The sequence below is a fragment of the Cygnus olor genome, chromosome 2 (assembly GCF_009769625.2).
Source record: "Cygnus olor isolate bCygOlo1 chromosome 2, bCygOlo1.pri.v2, whole genome shotgun sequence".
Classification (NCBI taxonomy): Eukaryota; Metazoa; Chordata; class Aves; order Anseriformes; family Anatidae; genus Cygnus; species Cygnus olor.
In genome coordinates this window covers 142,500,178-142,518,078 of record NC_049170.1, presented here as the reverse complement: position 1 = coordinate 142,518,078, position 17,901 = coordinate 142,500,178, and the positions used below count along the sequence as shown (strand labels likewise).

The 17,901-nt window shown below is 37.2% G+C and overlaps 1 protein-coding gene across 3 annotated transcripts in view; it reads left to right on the top strand.

The window, feature by feature from the left end:
• Positions 1-16,193, top strand: part of NUDCD1 (NudC domain containing 1) — a 36,948-nt gene extending 20,755 nt beyond the window's left edge. For all 3 annotated transcript variants that reach the window (XM_040546760.1, XM_040546761.1, XM_040546762.1), the window contains exons 6-10: positions 3,735-3,942; positions 7,235-7,379; positions 8,655-8,780; positions 10,746-10,905; positions 13,288-16,193. In XM_040546760.1, the coding sequence (XP_040402694.1) occupies positions 3,735-3,942; positions 7,235-7,379; positions 8,655-8,780; positions 10,746-10,905; positions 13,288-13,580 (932 nt within the window). In that variant the 3' untranslated portion in view covers positions 13,581-16,193. The remainder of the gene's footprint in view (positions 1-3,734; positions 3,943-7,234; positions 7,380-8,654; positions 8,781-10,745; positions 10,906-13,287) is intronic.
• The last annotated feature ends 1,708 nt before the right edge of the window (positions 16,194-17,901 follow it).

Here is a 17,901-nt window from a genome sequence, read left to right as displayed (position 1 = left end):
AGCTAGTCTTAGGTGAGAGAAGGGAGCATGGCACCCAAACAGTTGTTCAGCAGAAAGACCTCTCTGATATGGAAATCACTCCTGCCTTTCAAACAACAAAAAAGTGGTGGTTTTTTTTGTTTGTTTGTTTGTTTTTTTAAGAATGAGAATCTAGTAAAAGACTCCAGTAAGAAAGTAGTTTAGAGAAAAAAGAATAAACTTCATCAAAAGACACTCATACTTTTCTTCTAGGAGGTCAAAGCAAAATGAAGTATATGAACTCCTACTAAGTATTAATCCTAAATGTCACCGAGTTCATAATATGTATATTTATGTAGCTATATTGTGTTTTTTGCTTCTGAATATGAGAGAGGTTAATGAGCCTATATTAACTGAATGATACTAGCACAATTTTTTCAGTGGCGCAGAAATCTATTAGCCTAACCTAGGCTGTAATTTTGGTTGCATGGCTATATAAAATTGCAGGCATAGCAGATACCAAATAGTGAAACAAGATGTGCTGGCAGTAATATTCTAATTTTTATAGAGATTACAACAATACATCAGGAAATATTAAGGTGGTTATGTTGCTTATTGGTATTTTGGCTTTTTCTTTGTCCTTTCAGATTCTGCTCCATACATACTTGACAGCTAATAAGGTAGTCTAGAAGATAGTGTAGAAAAGAAGGGCCTAAGGTATTTTTTGGTCTCATTCTGTTATCGTACAAATTAAGACTTTAAGATCAGATGCAGTCTGTGTCAAAATTTAGAATTTTGATGGCTGTTGCGTCTCATGTAATAACAGTTTCTGGGAAGTGTATTTGTAGTATCTGTGACTGATCCTGTAGCAAACAGGAAACTCATGGTACTAGGCAACAGTGTAAGAGTCCTTGCAGAGTTACAGTTGCTGAGATGATCAGCTAAGTCTTGTACTATGACACCTTGAGAGCTTTTAAAACATTCCAGAGAATGAGTCAGTCCATGCTTTGCTTTCCCTCTAACTAGGAAGGTAACATGTAAAAGAAAATGAATACATCTGTAGTTATGTTTTCTGTGCCCAACGTTGAACTACCCAGTCTTCCTATCATAGCCTTTAGAATTTTTTAGATTTATATTCTCTTCTTTTAGAGTAGAATAACTTCAGTTGGAAGGGACCTACAAAGATCAAGTCCAGCTGTCAAGACTACCTGGGGGCCGACACAAAGTTAGAACATATAGTAAAGAGCATTATCCAAACGCCTCCTAAACACTGACAGATGTGGGCCATCAACTACCTCTACGAAGCTCTGGTGGTTTTATCCTGCTGGGCAACCGAACTCTACCACAACCGTTCTCTCACTCCCCCTCCTCAAAGGAAAAAGGGGAGAAAATATGATGAAAAGGGCTCAAGGGTTGAGATAAGGACAGGGAGATCACAACGGTTATTGGCACAGGCAAAACAGACTCAGCATGGGGAGATTAAAATAATTCATTGCCTATCACTAGCAGACTAGAGCAGTGAGAAACTAAAAGCAAACCAAAACCACCTTCCCCCCCATCGACCCTCTTCTGCTGCCTCCCCTCGAGCGGTGCTGGGCAATGGGGGGCTGTGGTCAGTCCGTGGTGCTTCGTCTCCACCACTCCTTCACGGTCCCTCTCTGCCCCTGCTCCCCGTGGGGTCCCTCCCACGGGATGCCGTCCTTCCCGAACTGAGCCTGCGGGGGCTGCCCACAGGCAGCAGCTCTTCAAGAACTGCTCCCACACGGCTCCGTACCACGGGGTCCATCCCCCAGGAGCAAACTGCTCCAGCACGGGTCCCCCATGGGCGGCAGCTCCCCCCAGACCCCCTGCTCCTGCATGGGCTCCTCTCCACGGGCTGCAGCTCCGGCCCGGGGCCTGCTCCTGCGGGGGCTCTCCATGGGCCGCAGCCTCCTCCAGGCCACATCCACCTGCTCCACCGGGGGCTCCTCCACGGGCTGCAGCGTGGAGATCTGCTCCATGTGGGACCCATGGGCTGCAGGGGGACAGCCTGCTCCACCAGGGGCCTCTCCACAGGCCACAGGGGAACTGCTGCTGTGTGCCTGGAGCACCTCCTGCCCTCCTTCTGCACTGACCTTGTGGTCTGCAGGGCTGCTTCTCACTCCTCTCTCTCTCCTAGCTGCTGTTCCCCAGCAGTGTTTCCCTTTCTTAAATCTGCTTTCACAGAGGCACAAACAACATCACTTATTGGCTCGGCTCTGGCCAGCAGCAGGTCCCTTTTGGAGCCGGCTGGAGCTGGCTCTGCTCTGACATGGGGCAGCTGCTGGGCTCTGCTCACAGAGTCCACAACTGCAGCCCCTGCTACCAAAACCTTTCCATGTAAAGCCAGTACAGAAGCTTGTCCAAGGGTTTAACTGCCATCTCAGTAACAAGCTTTTTCTGATGTCCAGTCTGAACTTACCCTGTCACAGATTTGAGCCACTCCCACATGTCCTGTCACAAGATGAACACCTCACTACCAGCTTGTCATCCTCAGAAAGCTTGTAGAGAGCAGTAAGGTCACCCCTCAACCTCCTTTTCTCCAAGTTTAACAAACTTATTGTCCTCATCTGCTCCTCACAGGACATGCCTTCTAGCCCTTTAATCAGCTTTGTTGCCATCCTCTGTATAAGAATTTCTTATAGAAAGACAGTTCTAGCAGTTTAATACAGATAGGTATGAGGAAGATTCTAGGCCCAGGAGCAAAAGTCAAATGGTATCCCTTGGCAGGCAGTTTTATTTCATCTCTGTCATCTAAGGCAGATGAAGACTACGTGGTCTTTTAAAACCATTTCTGTTGAATAGTCAGTGTAACTGCTAACAAAGTAGATTAGGGGAAAATGTTCACATTTCTGAACAGCATATACTTCAGAGTATGGAGTTGCTTATCATAACCACTGCACCTGGTGTCCGTTTAACCAGGTTACTGATCATTAATGGTTCAGTGCATTCAAATGTCCTGGAGCATGTCCAGAGAAGGGCTACAAAGCTGGTGAAGGGCCTGGAACATAAGTCCTGCGAGGAGCGGCTGAGGGAACTGGGGTGGTTTAGTCTGGAGAAGAGGAGGCTCAGGGGAGACCTTATTGCTCTCTACAGCTACCTGAAAGGAAGGTGTGGGGAGCTGGGGATGGGCTTCTTCTCACAGACAACTAGTGATAGGACTAGAGGGAATGGCCTCAAGTTGTGTCAGGGGAGGTTCAGGTAGGAAATGAGGAGACATTTCTTCTTAGAAAGAGCAGTCAGGCATTGGGACGGGTTGTCCGGGGAGGTGGTGGCATCACTGTCCCTGAGGGTGTTCAAGGAAAGGTTGGACGTGGTGCTTAGGGACGTGGTTTAGTGGGTGACATTGGTGGTAGGGGGATGGTTGGACCAGATGATCTTGGAGGTCTTTTCCAACCTTTATGATTCTATGATAAATACATTTTGGCTATCCATTCCATAATATCTTTCACAATAAGTTTCCCAATTAACTTTAGAGTACTATTTAATGCCCATTGGATAGCTCCATCAGCATATTTGAGTATAGATATGAATATAAGATGTTTTCCAACCGAGGGACACAAAATGAACTTCATTGCTTAAAAAAAAAAAAAGTTTCTCTATTTTTGTGATCAGAATACATTTTAAGTAAGTTGTTTAGAGTAGAAGCTTACTTTCACCTTCCCCCAACCTCGACTCCCAGCAGCATTACATACTGTGGAATCCAGGACAGCTTTTTTTAATCTAGTTGATATTTTTCTGTATGTTTTCAATTGTAGACCCTCTCTATTACTGGCAGCAGACTGAAGATGATGTGACAATAACAATTCACGTTCCTCAAGACATCACTAAGGATGACATAAAAGTACACTTTTCCCCTGAGAACATATGTGTTACACTGAAAGACCAGCCTCCTTTGATGGAAGGAAAACTACATTCTTCTGTGGACCATGAAAGCTGCGCATGGATAATTAAAGAGAACAAAAGGTGTTGTATATGGCTTTTAGATTTACTACTGCTGGGAATTGATTTCAAATGTGTATCATATCTGACTTTTGGGCCCTCTGGGAATGGACTCCTCCTTACAAGGTTGTATCTCCTCTGCTGAAAAGAGCTCACTGGCTTCTGCAATTCTGTCTTACAGTATTGTTTCTTTAACTAATTGTGAAAGTAGTTCCCTCTTCTTACAGTTACTTGCTTATGAGGTTACATGGCAAGCTATTTTCTACAATGACATAGAACAGCCTTTTCAAGCTAAAAATTACTTATTCACACAAAAAAAAAAAAAAAAAAAAAAGGTACTGACAGATATACCTGTGTCAGACCAGGAAATTCAAGGTTTTCCACTACTGTGCTGTGAAGCAGAATTCTTCACAGTGTTAGGATACATCGATGCTCATAATGTTAGCCTTCTCACTATTTTCGTGTGCTTTGCCTGTGCTTATTGGCAACCATAGATAAAGTGATGTTTTAAAATCTTTGGTTGCCTTTCTATACTGAAATGTAACCCATGCATGTCTGTGTTTTTTTATTCTCTTTGAGAATAATCTTGTCCGTTCACTTCTAGTTGGTCACAATGCAAAAGTGAAAAGGTAAACTGTTAAATGATTCTCACAAAGACTGTTTATAATAAAATCGTGAAACTTTTGGTGATAAATTCAGGAAGGAAATTTAGAAGTACTAAAATGTCCAGGAAAAAAAAAATTATTCAAATATAAAAAATTACCTTGTAAGCAAAGTAAGCTTAAGTGATTCAACATTTTTTTTTTCTTGTCATGACAATTCAGGATTGATGAACTTGACTTTCACCCTGTTTTTCACAAACAGAAACTTACTTTTTTTTGTATTAACAAGGAATTCTTCAGTCTAGTTTGATTTATAAATTCTTTATTGCATTTTTCTAATCCATTATATGTTATGTATACTATGCTAGTAGAGCCTCTGGGAGGGTCCTTCAGAGCAGAGCCCTAAACCGATCTCCAAGTCTCCGTGACGGAATGTGTTTGTTCCATCATTGGTTTAGGATTTTTGGTGGGTGCATATTGGCTATGATATTTGCATTTGCACCAGCAAAATGTACTTCATAACTGGAAGCTGACAAGAGTATTCAGATTTATTTCCACATGTGTTTCTGCACATGTAAAAGTAAGCCTGAAATCCCTGTGTATTTGGAAGTGTACCCTTTTGCATTTTCTCTTTGAGACTCCAAGCTGACTGCTCATGTTATAGGTCGCTTTCCTTGTTGCAGTTAACATGTGCAGCGGACCCTTATATACACCATTTTGTCCTGCCACGTATGATAGGACATGAACTGAAAGATTTGGATGCTTAAATACTGTTAGACGTACTACAGGTTCTTCCAGTATTCTTTTTGCATTATTTGTGAATCTAGGGGGGGCGAGGGAATGCCAGAAAGTGAGTAAATAAATAAAACTGTTTTAAGTTTCATTGCTCAGATGTGGTTCATAATGGAATTTGTCTTGGATCTTCAACAAGTATAAGAAGAGTAACGAACTCTGACAGTATATCGTATATATTTGGACATTTACTACTTTTGCTCTTAGGATAAAGTAATGAGCCACTATGTATTGAAACAAGCAGTTTTGGTTTAATGGTTTCTTAAAGAGTAATTTCCATGTATGGTATCACCAGGTGAAAAAGAAAAAAAAAAAAAAAAAAAAGAAGGTTGTTTCGAGGAAAACAGTTCTTTCTTTTAAATAAGGCAAAATGAAGTTTTTTCACTGGAACAGTTTTGCAAGTAAGGTTCCCAGACTTGATGATACAGAAAATAAGGACTGATGTTTGAGAAGACTGAATTCTTGCCATTATAATGCTTTAAAATACTAAATGAAAGATGATATGCTAGGAACAATAATGCCTTCTAGGTGCTTGGACAAGCTTGACGTTAATCTTGATACATTGTGTGAATTTGTGTGTGTAGTATATAGGTCTCTACTTTGTGAGAATTGGTTGTAATAGGAAAACTAGAATGATGTTTTCTGCAAGACATTCCCAGTTAGGTTTTTTTTTTTTTTTTTTCAATTTCATTTGATAAGTGTGTTTTCCTTGAGTTTTCTTTCATAAAAATCTTTGCTTTTTTCCCAAAAGGTAGCTATTAAAGTTTATTTAATTCTTCTGGAGAATAACTAAAGGACTAATATTTGTATGCAGATTACGCTAATGCTGTATACTAAAATGTGAGTTTGTAGTTGTTGATTATTAGGCAAATAGCTAAATGATTCAAGTTTGAGTTAATTATCAAGTGGTTAATATTGGATGACTCTGAGGTTTCTGTTTTAATAAGAAATAGTATTTACACATTTGAATGTCGTAACTTGCACTTGATTTTTAATAGTGACACTACAATACCACTTTAAATTTTTTGATTTAAAAACCTCACTCCCAATTATCTTGTGTAAAATAATTGTGTTTCTGATAACCAATGTAGTGGTTTCAGTTGTAAAATGAAGATAATTCAGGGGTCACCAAATACTTCTTGCTCTGATGCAGTACTTAGTAACTTAGAAAGTTTTCCTGTTGTGTCAGGTAAACAACTGACATTCTAGACCTTGTAGGTGTGTCTAAAAAGCATGTTTATTGAAACTGTTTTTGTTGTTCTACCCATGTGTAATTAAATAGAATTGTGCTGCTGATGCATCAGGCTCTTGTAATTATTTACTTACATATTTATTCATTCCTTATGCCAAGTTCTTTTTTTTTTTTCTTCACAAGTTACAGTAATTGTATCTTTTGACATAGAATTTTATATAGACAGCGTAGGTAACTGTGTTGTACTGTTTCTGAGGCTTATAAAATACCAATATTTTTGTTCTACATGTTATACAAAGGTAGTGTGTGCTTAAGTGGTGGTATTTAGTACGTGTTAGGTTTCAAATAAACTTCTGTAGTGAAATTTTCTCTCTCTGAATTGATTTATTTATAGGTGATCTCTTGCAGTATTTAAAAACTTTAATAAAACTACTTCGGAGGAAACCACATTTGAATTGAAAACTCTGAGGACACTTCCATGAATACATTTTATTCATTCTTAGGCTTTTAGAAATCACTTGTCTTTCATCTGATTTTCTTTGGGATATTTTCCATGAGAATAGTTTATTTTATAAGTTGATTCCTAGTGGTTTCTGTTATGAGGTTTTCATTATCACTTTAGTTTGGAGAGGAGAAGCTCTCAAATCTATATTTAGAGCTTTCTGACTATCATCTGAAAAAGGATGCAGTGTATTCATCTATTACTCATTGTCTTCTATTTGCATTTTAGCTTGGAAATTTCTCTAATTAAGAAAAATGAGGGACTCCGGTGGCCAGAGCTAATAATTGGCGACACAAACGGGGAACTCATTATGGACCCTTCCCAAGCCACTGAAATAAGTGAATGTCTGATGCATCTGACCTCTGAAGAAATGGTAAGAAGTTGAAAAATAAAATATTTAAAATTCTTGCACATTTGTATGTTGTCTTTTACCCTAATTCACACATCATTGACAGAGGTCTTCAGTTCATTTACTGTTCAGAATCCTAACACCAGATTCAGTGTTGTCTGAAATTGATAACAAACTAATGGCATTAGAGTTCTGAACATGTTTTGAACTGTACTATCTTCATGTGGGACTGAATTTAGCTTACATGATAGTGTCTGTGCAACAAAACAGAAGTCTGATTAATTTGAAAAATAGATTTTGTTCCCATGATGGGCCGATTTTAAAGCAGTTGATTGAAGTGAATTTTAAGTATGTCCATTCCTTGTTTATCAGTAGGTTAGCAACAATTTTATGCTGTCTTTTTAGGGTTGCTGTACTTGGCTTATATTGACTGTGAGCGTTAATGAAACTGTTTCCTAGGCTTGCCTTTTAAAATAAGCATGACTCATGAACTTTCTGGCATTATTGTTATACAGGGAGTCTTTACTTGAAATGTAATTTTAAAGTACTGTTTGCTTGATACTTCACCTTCTGGTTTGATTACAAAGTGGTATCTCATCTAAAACTTGTGAAATATGGCTCCCTATGGATCTTAATATATTAGTTGTGGCTTACTACTTTTTTGAAGAAGGCTGAAAAAAGTTATACTAAAATAAATTCTGGTTAGTGCTTAAAATTGATTTCACTCCTCTCTCCCGCGCTGTTCATGGGCAAGATATTGTAGTACATCTTCTAAACATACTTTCATTGGGAACTTCAAATGTCTTTGCTTTTGCAACTCATACTGAGGATAAGGTGATTTTTTGTCACAAGTTTTCAGTTCTTGTGCAGTAATTATCATGATGATGATAATTAGGGCTACCTAGACAATAAATTAATCCATTTTTTTTTCTAGCATTTTCAGTAACAATCTGAAAGAATTTTACAGTGATGTAAATTTACTTTAACCTACTTAGGTTTGCAGGATCATATACTCTTGCTACTTATGGAGGGGAAATATTGTACATGTTTTACTGGCTTATGTACCCTTCATTAAACTGAAATACATTTTGTTGTACCTGCCACCCATGCTATCTTTCACAACAGAAGTGGTGGCTTTCATTTTGGTTAAGTACATAATAATTTGATCTTTACGTATAAAAGGATATGCAAATGATTCTTACAGTTCTATGAACTGTTTTTGTTTTAGAAAGGGATTGATATATATATACAGCTGTATATAAAGCTCAGTTTTTCAGTGTTTTCATTGTCTTATTTCAGAATCCAAACCCTGAAAAGGAAAACCCACCTTGTAATGCACAAGAATTAGAAGAATGTGATGCTTTTCTTGAAGATAGTGCAACTTTATGCAGATTTGATGGCGATACCCTACAGGTCACTCACGTAGTAAGTGCTGTAACTTATTACAGAAATATTTTTAAACATTCTTTTTCTGATATGAAAGTTGAATTCTGTTACCAGAACAAAAATCTGTACAAGTCCTTGAAACCACATACACTTCTTCCATAACATAAAATCACGGTAACAATAAACATCTACATGTGTCCTTCAGTAGGACACTTTTTGATGTAAAAGTAATGCTGCTCTTATCTTGATTTTACATACATATGTGTATGTGTGTGTGTATATATGTATTTAAATCTGTATATATCTCTATAGGTCTATGTAGATACATAGATACATACACTCACTCAAAGTGAGACGTTTGAAAAAGTGAAGGTATGTCAGAATAATGACATGAAGGGAGTCTTCTCCAGGGACATAACATTCTTGTAGGTTCCATAGCTTTTATTTTTTTCAGTAACTTTTCAGATAGCCTGGTAGGAAGTTGCACCTTTTTTACTACAAAAATAGAGCATAGATCCATTTTTTATGATCACTGTTGGTCAGTCACGCTGGAAATAACAGTGAGCAAAATGCTTAATCTAGATTTTGAGCAATTTCCTCCACTAGCAGTAAGTTAGAACTTGGTCTGGTCTATTCCCTAAAGGAACAAACAAACAAAATAACCATCTGAGAGCATCACAGATTGTTGTTGTCTTTTTTATTATTATTATTTATTCATTTTTTTTCAAGACGTCTCTACTAAGCTTGTAATAAATGTTGGTGTTCTACCTGATCACTACTTTGTGTCACTCAGAGCACATTTAGAACAACCTTTGTTGTGCAGAAAATGTCGTGGTTACAGAGTAAGATTCTGGATCCTAATTTCCCATTTCCTTAGAAAAGCTCTAGAAAAAGTCTTGAGGATATATCTTTCAGATTGTGGTTTATTGTCTGTTTAGGTAGCGTTCATCCACTTCTAGACCTCAAAGATATGTGCTCACTACTTTATTATATATGAGAATATATAAAGTTCAACACGCTAGTACATTGTAGAGCTTTTATTTTCACTTGCAAAACCAGTTATTGCAGCAAGCTCAGTATCTTTCAAAACTAGTTTTACTCTTTCATGATAGCAAATTCCAAAATTTCTACATGCTTGGAAAGCAATTTATTTTTATTAATTAATAACATTAAATGCAAAAGCTGTTTTTTTTTTTTTTTTAATAATTTGCTTCTGTACATGTAAGAGATTTTGAATTGTGGGCTGGGAAGGCAGAATATCGTGGTATTCAGGCTGAACATGGGGTCTCCCAAATCTGCTTTTTGGTAAGCAGTTGACTATAAAGGTTGTCTGTGTCACAGAGATGGAACTTTTTTTTCCTTGATCATTCACTGATAGAAGTTTTTATTTATTCTGAAGGTAATTGGGATAGGCAGGATATGCCTGTCTCACTTTTCTTAAGATCATTCCTGGTGAATAGAAGCGGTCGTTGAATGTTTTTGGTGATCTAGACATATTTGATGAATAGAGTGCTGGTCTGGAACTTAGTAATTACTTCATTGTGAGAAAATACAAAACTGCTGACATTTCATCATTTTAGTATTCTAAATAATCCTTTTCCCAGTGCTTACCAACTTCTTTTGCATATGGACAGTATTTCCTTCCCTATTGGCACGGCAGAAAACCAGCTGTAATTTTTTAAGTAGAGAGGATCTTTTCCTAATATCAGACGTTGTAGATTAGGATCCTCCGTCCTAGAAAATCATTTCTATACAAAAGCATTTATTCCTGTGTGCTCGTGTAATGGGCATAATCTTTCCCTAAATATTATCCCAAGAAACTAAATTGCACGTGTTTGAAATGTGCTAGCCACCTGTTGCGTATTGAGCTGTTCATCATCATAATGTGTTCAAATATTTTATCAACTAACAAACATTAATCTGTTAAACATCTAACTATGGCAGCATGTGACAGTCTGCTATTTGTGCTTTGTATCAATATTTTGTATTTCTTTTTGTTTTCAGATTAATCTTGGAAGCAACCAGTATCTTTTCTCGGTTGTAGTGGATCCCAGAGAAATGCCTTGCTTCTGCCTGAGGCATGATGTTGATGCTCTTCTTTGGCAGCCCCACCCTGACCAGCCAGAAAACATGTGGGAACACATTGCAACTTTTAATGCTTTAGGTAGGAAATTGACTTCTGTGTCACACTTCCGAGACATTCCTGCCTGAATACTTCCAGTATGGCTTCTGTTGATATTTCACTTAATTAAATTTGAATTGAAAGGCACTATAATTCTGTTGGTAACAGAATGCCAGCGTAATTCTAGAAATACTAGAACATGAGAGATAAGATGTTTATGCCTTGAGAAAAATGAACCTATTCAGACTATATACATGACGCAAGCACGGTATTGCACAGTAAAAAGGAGAGTTCATTGGATAAGTGAACTAGATTTAAAGACTTCTAAAAGCACAGTAAACACCTTTAGAGACAAAAAAAACAGGGCAACTGATGACGTTCGTGTCTAATTTTGTATGTGCTTATGGTAAGATATTTTAGTAAGAGACAATATTAAAGATATTTTAGTAAGAGACCATTAAACTTTTCCTATCTTGTTGTCCCAGGTGGCAGGTCTGAGGAACTGGAAATGATTGTTCAATACTTATTCTGTTATAAGAGCTAGCAACATCAAATTACGTTGGTACATAGTAGGTTCAAAATAAACTAAAAGAAATACTTAGCATAGGCATATTTGTGCTGTGGAACCTTCTTCCATGAAACCTTGTGGATGGGAAAAGTTTTAATGAATTTAAAATAAAGAAACAAACATGACAGGAAAAATAAAGAGCATAACTGTGCCAGCTCTGGCTACAGAAGCCCCTTTATCTCTGAGATTAGACTGCCAGAAATGTAGGAAAATGTGACTGAAAACCCTTAGTTACTGCTGTATTCTTGCACTCAAGTGTAGGATTTTTTTTAGTGAAAGTTGGAAGCAGAATTCATCAGCTCAGAAGCAGAAAATACTTCAAATAAACAGATACAAGAGTGAGTAAGAATCGCTGTATCAGATAAAGCAGAACAGTCTACATAGCACAGTGTTGTACCTGTTACTTAATAAAGATAAATCAGGTTTCGTTTATTCTAGTACAATATTTACTTCTGCTCTGGCAACTGTAGTGTTCATGTTCTCTAAGTGTGGTCCGGACCCACTCCTGTAATAGTGCCATGTGACAATTTATTCCCTCTGTTCCCTAAATACATTTGTTTGATGATACCACTCTGTCTGCATACGAAATGAAAGGGAAGGTATAAGCTGTTTTATAGAGCTCACGTAGGTTTCCATAATGCATAATTGATTTTGGCCTGGATTTTTGCAGTTTATTTGGTTTTGTATATGAATGCTCTTTTTTTATAGCCTGTTATTTTCACTTATGGTCATATTAAGCTGTAAGTATCTTAAAGTTCTCTAACCAAAGAGATTAATTCCACAATTTGTTCTTTGCTCGTTTCAAATTTCATTATACCAGGAAAAAAAATGGATGATGAGGATTAAGGCGTTTTTTTTTCCAAATTATTGCTAATTTCAGTTTCTGTGCTGACTTTGTAGTACTGTTTTTATAATGTGTTTCAATTGTTTTGAAAATAACAGGAAGGAAATTGGGATATCTTTGAGCTTTTTGTACCTATGGTGATAAAACAAAATGTTTTCCAATTCTCCAATTCTTTCTCCCTACAGTCCTATAATTTTACAATATTATATTGAAGTCTGTACATCTGTACTAACCTAGTTCACCTTTTTTGTGCCAGCTATAAGACCTCAGCTTGTTCATCTGTAACCAAATCTTGAAGTATTGTACAAGAGCTAGTACTAAAAATGAATATTTTCTTGGTTAACAAGCTAAATTTCCCAAACCTGCAGTATTTATTACATTGGCCAATACAGTGATATTAGTGCTAATTCCCTCTTTCTTTGCTTGAACTTCTGGGATTACTTTTTAACAAGCAATACAAAGGTGATGACTTCAAAACTGTTACTTTTCAGTCCAAGTTTTAGACTGAAACCTAAGGAAGGAATCAAAGGGAACCTGAAGTGACCAAGAGTTTTCTTGCTCCATGTATCTTTCCTAACAGCTTTCTTTTTAAAAGGGGGATAATTTTGAATAAACACTGGTCAGATTACAAGTAAATTCTAATGTTTTGCTGCTGGTTAAAGGAGCAATACTTGATCTTGCCCCTTCTTACTGCAGTTTTCTGAAGGAGCCTCTCCATCCCTCTGATCAGTTTGGTCAGCTGTCTCCTTCCAAGTTCTTGAGCATTCTCAACCTATTGGCTGTGTGGGGCAAAGAGTTGGAAAAAGAGAAAGCCTTGACACTGTGCAAGTACTGCCTGGCAATAGACAAACCATTTGTGTCTTATCAAGCCTATTTTAGTCACAAATTCAAAATTTTGTTAGTAATTGCTTATTATTTTTGAAGCTAAGCTTGATTTTGACTTAGCCATTTAAAGTGCTATTGAAGCTGATATATCGTATCTCCTTTCCGTATATCTTTCTGGGCTGTGCAGGTTACGTACAAGCATCAAAACAAGACAAGAAGTTCATGGCTTGCGCCCCAGACTACTCCTATTCTGCTCTTTGTGAGTGCTTGCGGCGAGTTTTCATCTACCGCCAGCCAGCTCCTCTGTCCACGGTTCTCTACAACAGGAAGGAAGGAAGACAAGTAGGACAGGTTGCCAAGCAGCTGGTAGCAACCCTGGAAGCCAGCGATCCTATCCTAGGCTTTCAAGCTACAAATGAGAGATTATTTGTTCTCACAACAAAAACCTTGTTTTTAATAAAGGTGAACACTGGAAATTAATTACTGAGTATATTCTGCTGCAGTTATGTTTATGTTTAAGGAATTGGTAGGTAAATGATCTCAAGAGTTCAGTGTGTTTTGCTGAGGCTTAAAGGGATTTTACAGGGGAATCAATTTTTTTTTGTTAGAACTTGTCTGTAAGTCAGTGAGAAAGTTTTTCAACTTTGCTGTCACTGAACTAAGCTTTTTCAGAGAGACAGAAAAATGCCTTTTGTGCTAGCAGCTTACTCAAAGCAATTTTCAGAGGCTGCTGTTTGCATAGGTGAAATAGATTTATGCATTGTTTTTTCCAAATGACTCTTTGCCGCACTTCTAAAATTTGAGAATTCACTTCTGTTTTTAATGGACACTGTTTACCTCTGAAAGAAGTAATCAGGTATTGAAAATAAAGCCTTGAGTTACAAATGTATGGTGTGAGAAATAAAGAAGTGCGTATCATAAAGAAAAAACTACAAATTCAAATACTATTGGCCAAAAAATGATTGAATATTTCGGTATTCAATAACATTGAATGGAATGTGAGTGGAATGAATGGAGTATTGTTTCTTATACAGTTATTTAATTCAAGTGGAATGATTTCATTGTATATCCAATACGTAAAGTCTGTGACTTAGTCATGCTTGCAGTGGAATCTAGTCACATTTTAAGAGATGTTGGATAGCTTTTGGTAGATTTTTCTTGAAAGAGAATCAGGGTGACTGCATAACTGGTGACAACATAGTGAAAGGTACAAGTCAAACTCTCATACTCTCAATTGTTATTTTCATTTGAAGAACTTAAGTGACTAATTTGCAATTAGAAAACTGCTAACAGGAAATGTACCTGTATTGTAAAACAAGATGGGAAACTCAAAGGTTCTGCTTCTGCCTTAAATAATGTGATACCACCCTAAATAATGTGTTACTTGATAACTACTTTGTCCCTGATGTACAAGTCCAAATGTGGTATGTTTCCAATGTAAGAGTACGAATATGGATGCTTTAAAGCTGCTGTTTACTAAACAGGCATGGTTGATTTTGTTGAAAAGCTGTATTTAAAGATTTTTGTTTTTTAATTTAAGGTGACCATGTCAATACAGTTAAACCAAAAAGGGTCAGTTGTGACAGTTGTACTCCCCAACTTTTTTTTTTCTCCATAATTTGTTTGTAACTCCATAGCAAAGAATGCCTAATGAATATATTGTGTACTAAAGCTGCCATGACCTGTGGTACCGGAGTACTGAGACAAACACAGTGTGTCCCCTAGTAGTTTGCATCTCTGTCAATATTATTTCAGACCTCTGTAAGAATCTACTGAGAAGAAAATGTGTTCCATTTTATGGACTATCAAGTTTGTGGCTGTGGTTGTTTTGGCTATCCCATAAATTCTGCAGACTTGTATCAGTGAAATGATTAAATGATATGGTGGGAACTTAAGAGGGAGACAAGCAGTTGTCTTCCAAAAAAAAGAAAAAGTCCAAACTCACCAGCTTTTCCTCAAAAGCAAGTTCAGCCTAATTTTCTTCCTTTTCATCATTTTTATGTTGTGTATCCATTAATGGAAAGTTTTTCTTTGGCTAGGTATGTTAAAACAGACTCCAACTGCAAGCCTTCACTTCTTTAATTTTTAAACTGTCTTGAAAATACTTTTTAAAAAATCTCAATGAATGTATTACTATTTCATGACTTTGCTTCTAAATTTCCGTATTGGGCAATAATGCCGAACAGCATGGTGGAAATCATGTAGTGGCCCATGCAGTCGATTACTTTGCAGCATAAAGTAAGTGCATTGAGATTTATATGAATATTACTTAGTAACCTGAATATAGATGAGACTTCCAGCTCTTTTTCAAATTCCCCCTTGATGTGGCATGCACATCTGGGAACATACTTCCGTTGTTTTCTGGAACAGATAAAAAACAAAGTCAAGTAAAATGGCCACCTTTTCAGAGACTGTATTATCATATGTAATGGCTAAAAATATTCTGCCCAAATGTGTGTCTGTTTCAAGGGAGTCATTGTTTTCTCATGGGAACAACTGAACATGGTGAAGAGGTTCATCCATGTTCTGTGTTACTCGCCTATCTCCAATCATGGTGTTCTCAGAAAGGATATGTCAGTTTCTCTTTTATTTTGCTTTCTCTGTGAGTTAAGGACACTGTATTATTTAAAATATTTGCTGCCTTGAGGAACCTTGCATGCTGTCGCACAGCAAGCTACTATAATTAAATGGCTGCAAGCCGCAGGGAGGCACTTATTAGCAGCATTTCCACTTCTGTGTTCAGTTAATTGTAAGGCTTATTTGTTTAGTGTATTATTGCGGGCTTATACAAAGTATAAGAATGGGTATATTTAAGAGGTGGTTTTCTGAGAACCACACTTCAATTTTTCTAAAATTTTACTGCCTGAAATCTAACATTGTAAGACAGTACTTCCTGAAAAGTCCCAATCACAATCTGTTTACAGAATTTCTGAGAAACTACTTGGCTATTACAGACTTGCATTATTTATTTCAAATGTCCTTTTTAGTGTTTCCCTTGGTTGGCTGCCTATTTGGAACGTATCATGTATTCTTCTACAAGTTTAAATAAATGGAAACAAAATGTTACGTTTATTAATAAAGTTTTTTAAATTATTTTAATGGATTTTTATTCCTTTCAAATGTACATCCTTCCTACGTTACTGAAACAAAATAAAGAAATAGAAATAAGCCATTCCTTAAAATAAGAGTGGTTATGTTAAGGACTTTTCAGTTGAGGCAAAGCTCTGGTGGTTGTCAGCACAGCAGGGTCATGTGTTGGTCAAGGACATACGCCATATGTCAAAAACTGGCTCTTCATTAATGAAACAGCAGATGCTGAGAGAGTAACAGATAATATTGAAGGTTATAATTCATTTCAGTTTGCTGTGCTTTGTTTCAATAATGGCCATTATTCCCACTAACTTTTGAATTTCCTTGCTTTCTGTCAATTTATAATTTCTGTTCTCATGATGCAGATTAGATGGACTTAAAACCTGCAGCCAATCACACATTAGCAAGTAATAATCTTTACTTATTGCTGGCTGATTCTGCCATATAAAATACTTAGGATGCAGTACTTAGTACTATTTTGTTTGGAGAAGTATCTGTTGAGATATTTTTTGACCTTTAAAAGTGGCTTAAATCGCTTCTGAAAAAAAACATTTTAAAAATATTTACCATGATGTGGTAGTTGGTTTCAATATAAAAATATAATGGTAGATAAAATTAACAAGTTCGGATTTAGACTTGGAAAACTCCACGATCATTACTGGTCTAATGCGATAGGCAAAATATTGTTTAAAAACTATTCCAGCGTGGTTTTGTAATCTATAATTGGCACTTGCAAGGAATTGCCAAGATCAATCCAAGGAACCCAGATTTTAAAAATGAATTATTTTAGGCTGTGTGGAGAATAGTCAGACTTGTTAGTGTCACTGATAAGAACGGGCCTTGGGCAAAGGGGAGTTGAGCAGCTTGCTGCTGCTCATCTCTTACACCAACTTTGTGCGTGGAGGTCCGCAAGCTTGGCATGAGGGGCTGCTGAAAAGGGGAGTCTTGTGGTGGCAGGATGGTCTTGTTTTAGGGCAGAACAGAATCTTGAAGGCCATGGTGCCCAGAAAACATCTCTGAATATGATAATGAGCTTAATGAAGTACATCCTAAACATACATGACTATAGTTCTCAACTCTCCATCCAAGTCATGCTAAATGTCACCTCAGGGAGGGAATGGATAAGGTTAGGATATGAGTGTTATGAGTTGGTTAAGAATAATAATAAAAAAAGTGTTAGGGGGAAATAAAAGTTAGTGTTAGGAAAAAGAAGAGTTGGACAGAGAAAGAAGAGACTGGACATCTAGAAGAGGCAGTCGACGGGCTGTGTTCCTTCTCCTCCAAGAAACAGATGCCTTCTTGGTAAGCTCTGCGCCTCACCTTTTGGTGAGGAATACCCAGGATAGCATTTTGCTAGCGCTATTACCATATGTTAGCGCTATTGCAGTAAGTGTATTTATCAACGGCAATTCTGATTATCTGTCACCTTATTAAATGCATTCAAACTTTGTGAAATTTTCTCAGCATCAGCCCTTAGCAGGACTCTGAAACAGGCAAACATGAGACTCCAATAAGTCCCCTTTAACATGACAGGGTGTCACTTTTGTTATGCTATCATGAATATGCATTATCCGTTAGCTCTTCTTAATACACTACTTGCATTCTGAATGTGAGAGTTGTGTATGTATATGCGTTTGTATTTTTATATACATCTATATATGCAAATGCTTACATATGTTGCCTGAATGTATTGGGGAAGATACGGATTCTG